Consider the following 13,432-nt stretch of genomic DNA (forward strand, 5'->3'; position numbering starts at 1 on the left):
TTCTTGCCCCTGCCCTCTCCCTCTGTTGTCCCGCTGCTGTTTTTCCAAGCATTAGTAATCTCAGCGTCCCCTCTTGTCATCCTTCCTGTGTTTCCTTCCTTCCGCCTTTGCTCCCTCCGCCTCCTCCTCTCCCTGCGCTCTTTCCTCCGCGGCCCCACATCCCTTCCTCCCGCTTCCCCTTTCCTCTCCCCCTCCCCTCTCCCTCTCTCTCCCTCGCCCTCTCTCCCTCCCTCCCCGCTCGAGTGGTGACGCGCCCCCTCAGCCTGGCTGGCTCTGCCTGCTCTGTCCCTCCTCCTGCTCCGGCTCAGTGTGCAGCTCGGCTTGGGCTTTGGGCCTCTCCCTGCTCTGTCGGGATCTCCGCTCCGAGCGAGCGTGCCTCCTCCCCAGAGCCCGGAGAGATGCGGCGCTGGAAGCCCCGTGCAGCAGGCGGAGGCAGTCCGAGCCTTGCCCCCTCCTCGCCCTAGAGAGCCGGGCTCTGGCTGCAGGGGGTGCCGGCCGGCCGAGAGTGCAGGAGGGGCCCTGCGGCCGCCAGCCCGCCCGCCGTGCAGCCTGTGGATTGGGATTGCCGTTTCCCCTGGAGGGGGGCTTGGCCTGCTGTGGTTTTTTTCCGCATTATTTTTCTTTGCCCCACGATGGGTTTTCGGGCGGGTGGGGCCTCCCACGCTCTGCCCCAGGCCGGATCCCGGTGAGAGAAAAATGAGCGAGGAGACGGCGGCTTCTACCAACGAGTGAGTGCCACATTCAGCAGGGTGTTTTGGGGTAGGCGGGGGTTCAGGTGGGGGCGGCGGTACATGTGGGGTGGGTGTGGGTGTCGTACGATGCCGCCTCCTGCCCCGGGAAGCAGCGTTGTTTTAAAGAAGCATCAATAGTGGTGGGTTTGTTTTCTGACAGCGCCGTATGTGTGGGGGTCCGTCCTGCCCGGAGGGGCGCATGCACGGTGGCATGGAAGGGGTTAACGTTCATTCCAGAAGCCCGCATACATGTGCAGATAACATGGTGCACTGTAGGAGACGTGCAGCGGCTGCATTCCGGGCTTTGAAGACGGCCTGCATGTGCTGGTAACATCCGCGCTGAGGCTGCCATGCAGCGCCGCATTCCTAGCTCGGAAGAATGCATACGTCCTTCCAGCCATAGGGCCGCTTTGATTGCCCGTATGTTTTGAATACCAGCAGTTCCAGCTGCTGCTTGCTGGGCTTCTTAGCACTGACAGTTGCATGCATTAGGCAGGGGTTTGGTTGCACGCACAGGCGACTATGCTAAGCTTTCTAGTCCCAGGAAGCTAGGTCGGTTTCAACCAGTAACATGACTTGTGCATGGGATGCAACTATCTACCCTATAAATCCCATTCAGAGGAATGCATCCCTCTTATCGCCCCGTAAATATGCTCACTGCGTCGGAACTGTGCTGTTGGAGGCCACGCACACACTTCAAACTGTTGTGTTGAAATGTGTTCTGCACTTGAACCGGGTTTTACTGGCTATTGTGTCACAGGCATTCAGGGAAGAGTGCCTAACCGAGCATCACCAACACCAACCAGTCAGTAACATGCGCCATGCATTGGACATGGGGCGTCTAGGGAAGCACACTTGACCCCAGAAATGTTCTCTCGATCCCTAGTATTAAAACTCACATTTCTTAAAGTAACCACACTTGGGCTCCGTACATTTTGATCAGATATGTGTTATACCTGCCCTTGTATTGAAACCGGCGTGTCGAGCCAGCTGCCTGGTTAGGTGTAATGCAGAAGTTGAGCCCTGCACTTGTGATGCTAGATTGTTTAGAAGCACCATCTACACAAGCATACCCACCTGATGGCGTGCTGCATGCATTCCTAGCATCGGCCTATCCATGTGCTCCATGCAGGATGGAGGACGGATGACAAGCCAGGCATCCGTTGATGCTCTCCATACCTTGGAGCACATGTCTATGGAGCCACATTTCTAAACAAGCAGCCTCGACACAGATTGTTAATGTGCTTCCTGTGTTGGAAAGCATGTCTGCTGCCATTCCGTGAACACAATTGAAAGACGGCAGTGGTGGTGTTCAGGCAAGCGTTGGTGTCTACCCAAGTGTCCCTGATTCCATGCCAGGGGCCTCATGTCAAGTTAGAAGCAGAGGTTCAATGGCCTTTGCATTGAGTGTGTGGGTGTCTAACTGGGCATTCTTGCAGCCAGTCTGTTTGCAAATATAAATACACTGCTTCTGCTCCACCCAGCTGGGATGCTAGTCGCATAAATGGTCATGCCAGGGGGTAGTGGCATCCGGTCTATAATCTGTGAACACAGTCTGGTCATTTGGAGACTCAAGCCAAGCTCTGTGGAAATTCAGTGAACACATGCAACCTTTGTCTGGTTATTCAGAATTCGAATCTAGAAGCATGCAGCTTTAATGGTGAAAGCAACCCCCACAACACTGTTTAGTTGGTGGGGAAACTAAACCTACAAATTCCTGCTAAGGCCTTGCATGAACCAAGGCAGAAGCAGATTGAAATATGCTTCTTATCACGCAGGCCTTTGTACACCATGCATCGGGCAAATAGCTGCACGACGTTGTCAGTTAAGAGCTGCAGTAGTTGCATGCGGTAGACGGGGGATCTGGGCAGTGTTTTCCAGTACCATTCTAACGAATGAGTGGGTGCCGCAGACTTGGTGGATTTCCTACATCGGAGCCATTTTCTTTTCTCTCACTGGCACTTGCACTTGCACATTCTTTGGGACGGAGGTGGTCAACCAACCCACCAGGCTTGCAGAAGGATTGTCCTTTACCTCTGATGCGAATCAGACGTAGCCAAAGTCTTTTGTAGGTGATGCAATTGTGGGTTGGTATGCCCTTGCCTGCCGCACACCAAGTAGCCCCCAAACTTGCAGTGCCCTTGTCAGTCAGATGCATGCATGCATTGAGTCCACCTTGCTGATTTGCAACCATGCCCACCGTTGCATCCATGGTGCCGTCAGGAATAGGGCTGTGCAGTCATGGCGTTCATTCTGCCAAGTGATATATTGCTTACGCTTGCATGGCCGACTATCTTTTTGTGTATTTGTAAGGCAGTTGGTAGATGGGCAGTGGTTAGTTAGTGTCAGCAACCATGCAATGGCTTGCTGCATGGAATGGCATTTGCAGCTCGCAAAAGATGAGGTCTTCTTCAGAGTATAGTTAACATTTTCAAGTAGGCCTGCATTCCAGTGGCTTGTTGGACCGCTGCTCTGGCTACACCGGACATGTTGCAAATGTGATGACATTGGACGAGGTCATGCTGCCTTTTTGCTCTATTTTGATAGCGTCGTACATCACGAGCCTGATGCGTGTCCTCCGTTTAAATGTAACGTCCAGAGATGATTTCTTGAAGCAGAAGAGCGTGTTCGGAGGCCGCAACATCCCCACAAAATGCCTATTTTTTGGCGGCTCTGCACAAAGGTCCTTTTGAGTCCCTTATGGGTGAAATCCCACGCATCCTGCTAGGCAGCGCATGAATGTCAGTCGGCACGATTGCAATTTTATACTGGATGCTGCAATCGAGCGTCTGGTGGTCATTTTGTATATGGTTTTTAAAATACATACATTTCCATGCCCAAGTAGGTAGAGCCCATATTTGTATTTTTTTCTGCTAAAAATGCTAGTCTCGCCTTTGAGTGTCTGCTTTTGAAGTGTTTCAGGTCTATTTTGTGAGACCCTTTTGTGAAGTGTAAATTTGGGGAACGTCGTCTGATACCTTTTACGGCATTTGAAGGCAAGCAAGGCATTGCTATAAACAAGCCCCGGATTTAGTAAAAGCTAAGGCAAGTGTTATACATTATGTGTATGTACAAGTGTGTTTATTAACCACAGGGTTGATGGTATTACGTTCTCTGTCCATGTCCTAAAATACACACTTTCCATTTATCCCATCGTTGATTTTTTTTTTATAATGCTTCCAGAGGAAACAGATTTTAATTCTACCATGTGGAAGAGTGCTTAAACTGTGTAGAATCGGTAACAAACAGGAGGCGCGGGGACATTTTATAGTTCAGGTTTATACAGACCGTCCCTTCTGAAATTAATGGATTCGTTTCGTTATCGATGTATCCCTTTTATGTGTTTACATTTACATTATTTTAAACAATCACCAAAAGGGGAAGTTATGTGTATTAATTGTTATATATGCATACATATACTGATAGGAAAAATCGACTGCAGGCAGATCCGCCATGTTCTTTTTTTGTGAATCGCTGCAATTTGCATGCCACAGTGTTCATTCATGAAAAAACCATAACCGAGCATAGGACAGCGGCAGGCGGAGCTGGAGGGGTTAGTTCGGGAGGGTCAGCTCGCCACCGTTGGCAGGGGACCTGGGGACCGAGCAGGCTGCAGGGAGGGGAAGGGCCGCCGCCGCCTTGTTGACACCGTTCATGTGAGAAAGGAGTACAGCGGCTCAGGGAGGCTGTGGGCGTCACGTGACCCCCCTCCCTCCATTCATAAAATACCTGCCGTGTCCATTCACAACACAGTACAGTGTGTGCTCTGCAGACAAGCATTCACAAAAAGACCTCGTTATCAAAGGGGGGAAGAGAGACAAGCGGAAGTGCGCCGGACAAAGCCACTCCCAGGCCTTCGGAGGCGAAAAGACAAATGTGTTTTTGTCGGGCTGTGGAAGCCGAACCTTTCTGCCTTCGCAGGCCTGGGAAAGGCAGGAGAAGTGCATCAGATTTCGGCCAGCGCCGTAGCTCTGAAAGCACTCCAGGGGTGAGTCATGCTCGGGAGGAGGGGAGAGGAGCGCGGGGGAGCTGCACAAACAGGCCACCCCCGTCTGTCTGTATCTGGCACTGGGTTTGTAAAAGCCCTCATCTGGGCCAGCAGGTTGGTTTTATCTGGTTACGGAAAAGGGGGAACCGAAGGCAACATTGGAAACAGGATTTTAGAGCAGCATTTCTCTTACAGTGCTTTCACCGGGCAGTTCATGTACCCGGAGTGCACGTACAGCCCACGTCCATTCAGGAAAAGACTACATTTGAAAGGCAGAAACGATGGTTTTTCTGAGGTGGAAAAAAATAAAATGTCGCAGTATAAAATTCACGATGACCTCGTTTATTAGCGTCTGTAGGGCGTCTGAAATGGGCATCCCTTTAAAAAAATTGCAAATGATTATTTTTGCCGCATCCGTAACAGAGATAGCCATACTGGCTGACTGCGTGTTTCTGCAAGTAATTCATAAAATGGCTGACAGTATTGTAGACTTATGCACACAGACCTTGTGCCTCTCGCTCAGCCGCACAGAGGCTGCTGAGACTCATCGCCAATAGTCCACCATCTGTGATTGATAACGTTTTGAAACGCATCATGTTTGGAATATATTTTTACATTTCTAAACAATAAAGAATGCACACTGTGAGTAAGTTATGTATATAGGAAGCACTCGTGTATTTTTAAGCAGTTGTAAATAGTGCCACAGGCTGCCCGGATGCTTCAGAGCTTTGTGTATTTGCGCGCCTTGGGAAGGATGACTTTGAACCCTTTCCCTGAGGGAGTCAGCTGTCACTGGTGCAGTACCGGAAGGCAAGAGTGCTCTTGTTTATTACCATTGGTGTCCCAGAGCCCTAGGCACTTTTACCCTCCAGTTGCCTAACCAAGTTTCTCCATATATGCAATATGTCAACCAGCCAAGGCTTGGTGCAGAATGTGGAAGAGTGTGATCCTTAGAAAAAGTTTGGCATAGTGATCACACTCAATACTTCCTACAGTCAGACCTATACCCCTTAGAAGGGCTATGGGGTTTGCTAATGTGGTGTAGCCATGTTGCACACCAGCATGCCTGCTGTTCAGAATGGCTTAAAGTTAGGGGCGTGGAGTGTTGCAGAGTGGAGTGGCGAAGAGTGTCTGGTATTAGAGTGCATAGAGCGGCGTATAGTGGAGTGGAGTAGAGTCGAGCGGATTGGTGTAGAGTGCATTGGCGTAGTGTTGCAGAGAATATGGAACTCTCTTCGCGATCTACGATGGAACCCCTCCTTCAAAAGAGACCTGAAACAACTCCTCCTCAACAAATCCTTTGACTGTTCAGCTTACTGAACTTTAATTATCTCTTGTTACAGGACTAGTCCCTCTGTCATAGTTGGTTGTTTGCTTCTGTTGTCTATTAGATCCTCTCTCCCTTAACACTTACTATTATTTTGACCTCTTTCGGTTCCCAAGCGCACTGTCTAGCACATTTTCTTTGTTTTTCTTTGGTGGGTACTAGAATCTATTGAGTCTCTCTTCATATGGTATTGCATTCTTTATTTACTGTATTCTTCATAATCATGTAAAGCGATCTGACACCTGATCTAGCTAGCGATATATAAAACATATGAATAAATAGTGGCATAGAGTGCAGCAGCAAAGAAATCACTGGCATGCAAAGCAATATTGTAGAATGCAGAGGCATAGAGTGGAGTGGTGCAGAGTGGAGTGGTGAAGAGTAGAGTGGCGTAGACTTCAGTGGTGTGGAGTAGAGTGGTGCGAGTAGAATATAGTGCCGTGGAGTGGCGTACAGTGGAGTGAGTGGTGCAGAGTAGATTTGCGTTGTTAAAAAGTGCCCTTATTGACATGGTCACCCCCACTGTTTGCTTTAGATGCTGTCTTTATAGATCTGGAAGTGCACTGGGATCTGCTAATCAGGCCCCAGTGCCAGAGCTTTTCCCCTTAAACGGCAACTTTTAAGTTGTTACACTCAATTGGCACGCACTTATCACTCCTTATAGGTCCCTAGTAGATGGTACACATTGTACCTAGGGCAAGGGTAAAAGAGGGGTCAACCGGGGCTGCAGCACTTTATTGTGCCACCTTGTGTGACCCAAGGAAAAGTATGTCTGCAGTTCTGCCGCTGTAGCTCTGCACGAGCAGCCTGTGTGCTCGAGAGTGACTCTGCTCCCACCAGAAGCTGCAGAGCCACACTACTGCCTTAATGTAAGCAAGTCACTCTTAAGGTTGTCACCCTAAGCCCAGGAGGTAGAGTGCATTATATTAAAGGTGTGGATGTATATATACAGACCTGTATATCCCTACAGTAACCCTGTTAAACAATGTTCTACTGTAAGTGACCGGCGGTCCTTAGAAGTAACATGGGCTGGCTACTGAGAAAACTCGAGATAGCCAGTTCCATTATGAAACAACCAAATTGTGTTGTGTTTGGTATCAAACACAACCACGGTCTGTGCAGGTAACAGCAGTGGGGCGGTGGGGACGTGTAAGAGGTGATTGCGAGGGACGAAGCAGAGGGAAAATTATTTATTTCATTTTCCCTCTGCATCGTCCCTCGAAATCCCTCCTTACACGGTCCCACCGCTGTTACCTGCACGGTCCGCGGCTGATCAAACACTATGCATTCTCATACCCAACATGATTCTAGTGGCATGCACAGAGGGCAACTCTAGGTGGGAACCCTCCTTGGATACCAAGCTCCAGTGCCTTGGCGGGCTTCCCCGGAGCCACTTGCCGCCAAGACAAGAGTCCACCCTCCTGATGGGATATGTGCTAGCACTTCCCCAGGATGAAGATACAGGCCTGGGCAGAAACAAGGTTACACCTCCACCCGCCCTGGAAGGCTAGTGTGTAGTCATCAAGTCTGTGAGCCTCAATTACCTTGTCCCCCACTTGAGTACAAAGCCCTTCCTTCCCTGCAGTTCAGGCAGGTGGGAAAATTAGTTATTCAGGAGATGTACACTCCCCAAAGCCTAGTAAATTGGCGTGGAGTGGTGTAGAGTGGACTGATGTAGAATGTATTGGTGTAGTGTTGCAGAGTATAGTGGCATAAAGTGCAGTGCATAGAAATCAGTGGCGTACAATGTAGTGCCATAGAATGTAGTGGCGTATATTAGAGTGGTGCATAGTAGAGTGTAGTTGTGCAGAGTTGAGTGGTGTACAGTGCTGTAGTGCAAAGTACAGTAGAGTGGCATTGAGTGCAGGGGTATAGAGTGAAGTGATGCAGAGGACAGTGGCGTAAAGTGCAGTGTTAGCGAGTAGAGTGGCATAGAGTGAAGTGATGTAGATTGGCGTAGAGTGGCGTAGTGTGCACTGGTAAAGAGTGCAGTTGTGTAAAGTGGCTTAGATTGCATTGGCAGAGTAAAGTGGTGTAGAGTAGAGAGGTGTGGAGTGGGGCAGAGTGGAGTAGAGTGCAGTGGACTGGTGCACAGTAAAGTGCCATAGAGTGGAGTATGCATTGTATGGCAGCACACTGCTATTACAAACAACATGTTTCCAATTGAACTAACCATTACATTTGTACAGATACCAACACACTTAAGAATTAACAAATATTGTGCTTTATTTGTATGTTTCTAATTCTGATATATTCGGAAATACTTGCACAGTTTATTTAAATATTGTGTGCTAGAAAAAAAAACTGTGATACCCCCAGTATCCAGAAAGATTGTCACATAAATCTTCTCACTTTGAAGTCAGAGAAAGAAAAGTCAAGCCCAAAATCCCTTGGAAGACAGAGCCTGACATTTGACCTCTGTCTTTGAATGTACAGCAAATGTGACAAGATAAGAACACTATTTACAGGCCTGTTTACAGAAAGGAGCATTTGCAGAAGAATACAAGTGGAGTTGGTGTGAAATGGCCTTGGGAGGGAAGAACTCAAACTGGACAGCCTGAAACAAATAAAGCCTGCAAATAGAAAGTTTTTTGTTTATAGGTAGGTTAAAGGGCAGAGGGTTCTAACTCTTTGTGTTGCCTAGACAAGACTTCAAGCATAACTATGGTGCATATGTGGTCCCAGTAAGACATTAGAATCAAAGTAGCATTGGTGTCTATGTACAGCATTAACCTATGGGTCAGAGAACCAGAGTGATCGCCAGAATCTTTTGAGTGTCTCTTCTTTTATGAGCAGTGTTTCTGAATGCATCAAGTTGCCAGACAATCTCGGGTGTATGATTTTTGGCATTACGCAAAAAAGGATTTTTTTTAGCCGAAGAGACAAAACACGTTGGCTGATGTTTTGTCTTTAAGTGGATCATTAAATGAATATTGCAATTTGTACATCACAACTCAGCGTCTATATATGAGGACAATTGAAAAGTTGAACAGTCGCCTGTAACCGGATGAGACCAACTTGTATAGCGGTGCTTTTCCATTCAGGATAAACATTAGAAAATAATGTTTATCTCTTTGAATTTGTGGACTTCATATCGTTTGGAAATGGCTTTGTAGTCTTTCTCAGATCAATACGCAGCATCTTTTCTTTATCTTGTATGGTCACAGATATATTTTGGTCTAAGCATGATGTGCTGTCGCAAACCTGAAGACTTTAGTTCAAACCTACAAAGGTTCTCTTTTTATAGACAGTTGTTAGCACTTTTTAATGATCAAATAATAATATGCGCTGGTTTAGCAGCACCTAATTCTGATTATCTTCTTAACTGATATGAAAGCAGTACATTGGAGGGAGCTTACTATTTCCACAAGCCTTCTGGTTCCCGTAAATTTTGTTTAATATTTAATGACAAAGTGCAAATTGTGTGCTATTTGCCACATAAGGGTAAATCTATCAAGTATCAGGAATTGATGAGGATTATACGAAGATCTGATACATGAATATATAAAACTGTAGAATATTTCTTATTTCTTTAATCACTTTACATGTATGCAAGTGGTTCTATGTGTCATTCGCTTTGGCCTAAGATAAAAATAGCAATACAAACCCATGGGAGGTGTATCAAGGGAATGCCCTCAACACATTTAGCCTATGTTATTTCTAACATTAGCACAATAAAAAGTTTTTTAAAAGATTGGATAACGAGATCCTTTTTTTATTGAAGACTGTTATAGCACGAAGAAAACTCCCAAACATGTTCTTACAACTTTTGAAGTATTGGGATAGTAGATATATCTTCATAGTATTATGAATTCACAAATTAACATGTAAATGGAAGTGATTTAGACTTGCAATGCTTCCTATTATGGGAATTTACAGGTAAAAAGAAATAAATACCCGGATATCCCATTACATTTTAGATTGTGTAGATATGGAATAAATAATCAGATGCATATATTGTGTAACTGGAGTTGATCTTGTTAAGACTCCTTCATTGCCCCCAGTGATTTAGCATACAAAACTAGCTCAATTACAGAGGCTTTACAGTTTGATTAAAAGGAGCAGCCAATAATAGAATTTGTCTGACCATTTTTTATTTTAGTACTAAGAAAAAATTGAGTTACGGTTTCAGAAATAAATTCTGAAATACAATTTGAAAAGGTCCAGTGAAATTACTGGAAACTTACGATTTAGAGATGTGTTTTCAAGAGATAGACACTGCTTGGTGGGAGGGGTCACACGTGTAATCTTGAAGGATGATCGTTTTTTATGCCATACTGGTTAATCCAGAGTTATTATAATGTATATAAATAACTGACCATAAATTCTACTGCTACTACTTAATTTTTTCAATTTTTTTAGGTTGATGTAATTGAATAATTATTTTCAAGAGTTGCATTGTTTGTGACCATCCAAAAATAACAAGTGTGTGAGTAGCTTCTTAGTATGGTGATGGAAAGCAGTTTGGCAAAGGCTTTTACGGCAGTGGAATTTATGCTGTATCACTCACTAATCAAAGCTAGACCATTTATTTGGTGTTGTGAGATATTTTAATGGGTAATAGAACAAGCTTTGATTTTTATTTTCTCCTGCTCTGACAGAAGAACTGCACATTATTGTATATTTGTAGTAGTTGAATTATTCTTTTCAAAATCTTTTGATAGAGCACAATACATACTGGGACCATTGGATACATTTGTTTCCTGTTAGCCTTAGACCACACATTATTGGGCACTTCTACAATGACAAGCAGATTACTGCCAGGTAATCTCATCTCCCCACCAGTATCTCGAGCACACTGAAGAGGCTACCTGGTTTCAAATCTCATATCGTATTTAACATGGGCAGAGAGGAAAATCTTAGCAAGTGCATATATGGTTTTGCTACGCATTTACACTCACGCAGATGTACGCCATGTGCATTTACACATGTCATGTATACCGATTGGCACACTGCTGTAATGCTGGGATGATCATTTACAAGCTGTTTAAATGTCACTGCCAGAACGAACAAGTAGGCGGTAAAATTCCTCAACCTGATCAAATCTGACTCGCCATAGCAAGTGGGCAAGTAGATTTGCCTGATCAGACTTATCCCTTAAGGAAATGCAGTGTATTCCCAAGTATCCAAATCAGTCTGATCCAGGCTGTTTCACTCTTGAACAAAAAATGGTGCTGAAGTGAGAGAACATAAAATGCAATGTTTGAGGAGCGTTGCAGGAGGTACATCCTAATTTCTGCAATCAGCTCGGGTGAACATCTTTTTATGACGCTGCAGTGGCAGTCCTGGCCCTAAGTAACTTTTTTATTTCTGGCTAAGACTAGGGGACTGGGTTTGTTGGGCTTGTGGCCTATATTGGCCAGTACAATAATTTCATTAGGCTTTGGGACAGCCCATTGCCTGCCTTTGGTTGATTTTCTTGTCAATCTTATTTGCTTGCACTTTACCCAATGGCTTTCGTTCCTCTTCTTGTGTTTTTTCCTCACCTCAAACATAGCTTCTTTTGCATCTTCTTGCTTAGATGACTTGTAGTTGTGATAGCTCTACATCAGTAAACTAATTTATTCTTTTTATCTACACATATCGAATTGCCTCTTTTCTCCCTGTCTGCTCTGCAGTTTTCCTCTGATATCCCTCCCCTACACTTTCCCTGCTATGCCTCCTCTCTCCCTAGCTTGTCTGTTTCTTCCCCCTCTGCTTATTTACCTTGCTTTTTTCTATTTTCATCACCCTCCCTGCAAGCTTTTGATCCCCCAAACCTTGCTCTTCATTGCTCCAGCTGCAGCATTGACTTTCACTTGCCTCTACCTGCTCTTCTCCTTTGCTCTCACTCCCCTCTCTTGACCTTTTTAGGTCTCGCCTAGTGTTGCTGCGCACATGCACAGCTCGCTCGGCGAGATTTATTGCAGATGTGTACTTTTACAAAGGGCTTTAAGCCCCGCCCCTCATTTCCATTGGCTGGTGTCACTGTTTATGCTAAACGATGGCCAGCCATTGGAAAAGAGCTATGTGTGTTGCCTCCCTTTGGCTTTTTGTGCTGTCCCACTTGGACTGGCTCGCCTGCTTTCAGTGTGTCGTGAAGACTTTCCTTATCTGCTTGTTCATTTAACATGCGGATAAGAAAAATCTTCACAACAGCTGTGAAGCAGGCACAGAGCTCAGAGGCGCACGGGGTCACAGGGAAGGACAAGGGATTCCAACTCTCTGTACCCTGGCATCGATGCTTAGTAAGTGTCTACCCTTGCTACTAGCTTTCAGTCTATATATCTAATTACCGGTCTCATTTATCTCCATATCTCACTCGATCGGGAGGCTTCAATTATTGTTTTTTGGTATCTGTTTTCATTTCAAGATGTTTCGGAGTTTGTTTTGTACCTGTGTGTGTCTGTGCTTCGTTGTCTGTCTCTACATGTGTCTGTGTTAGTGGGTCTGTGTTCGCTGTAACTTTCATGATGACTTTATCTCAATGTTTTGCTTAATAGTTGCGTCTCGGAGCTTATGTGCTGGTATCGGTCTTGAAATCGCGGTCCTAATATCCATGCATGTCCAGTCCTGTGCTTCTGTGTCGGTGGCCGTGTCTCGGTGGCTGTCTGTGCATCGCTTGATCTCTATATCTACATCTGTTTCAGCGCCTGACTTTGGTGTCCGTCCCCAGTTATTCTCTCTGATTCCTTGTCCGTCCGCAGGTGCTTCAGAGTTTCAGTATCTGTCTGCTTCTGTGTACTCAGCTACCCTTGTCTGAACCTCTCTGCCCCCTCCCCTGGCTTGTGCGCACATGCGCCACGTGCCCTCTGTCGCCATCCTGCACCTCGTCGGCGTCGGAGCAGCCTCAGTCGCACCCCTCCTAACCCCTCCCCTGCCCGGCCGGCTGCCGAGCGGTGCAGGAGTCCTCAGGATCAAACTTCGGTCAGTGCTCAGCCTGCTCATCCACATGTAAGCACGGGCTGCGAGGGAAGCAGGCCTTCACTGCAGTGAATGGACGGCAGCCCCCTCTCTCCCTGGACTGCCTCTTCCGAGCCCCTCCAGAAAAAGGACCACGGCGGGCGGAGCGCCTCTGCCGAACAGGGAGCTCAGAGGGCGGGAGCATCACTGTGCACAGACCACAGCACAGGCACCTTCTCCCTGGAGCTCAGGATGAACACGGTAATATTGGCTGGTGTTCACTGTCCTTCCACGCCGTCGTAAGCCTCCATTGTATACCCCCAACCCGTGCATATTCAGATTGTGCCCATTCCCATACCCTCCTCTGTTAGTTCTGCACACCCCTTCCGAAATCACTAAATAGACTCTTTTTGTTCCCACTCTGCTTGCCTCTTCTGTGCTAACTTTACATGCCCTTCCAGTGCCCACCCGTGCATACCCTTCCTGTGTCTGTTCTGCACATCC

The 13,432-nt window shown here is 46.5% G+C and overlaps 1 protein-coding gene across 2 annotated transcripts in view; it reads left to right on the forward strand.

Moving 5' to 3' along the window:
• Positions 1–276: 276 nt before the first annotated feature.
• Positions 277–13,432, forward strand: part of SPRED1 (sprouty related EVH1 domain containing 1) — a 307,072-nt gene continuing 293,916 nt past the window's right edge. The window contains exon 1 of one of the 2 annotated variants that reach the window (XM_086937023.1): positions 277–728. In XM_086937023.1, coding sequence (XP_086793149.1) covers positions 697–728 — 32 coding nt within the window. In that variant the 5' untranslated portion in view covers positions 277–696. The remainder of the gene's footprint in view (positions 729–13,432) is intronic. The other variant, XM_086937021.1, reaches the window with a different exon arrangement.

This window comes from Lissotriton vulgaris, chromosome 9 (assembly GCF_964263255.1).
Source record: "Lissotriton vulgaris chromosome 9, aLisVul1.2, whole genome shotgun sequence".
Taxonomy (NCBI): domain Eukaryota; kingdom Metazoa; phylum Chordata; class Amphibia; order Caudata; family Salamandridae; genus Lissotriton; species Lissotriton vulgaris.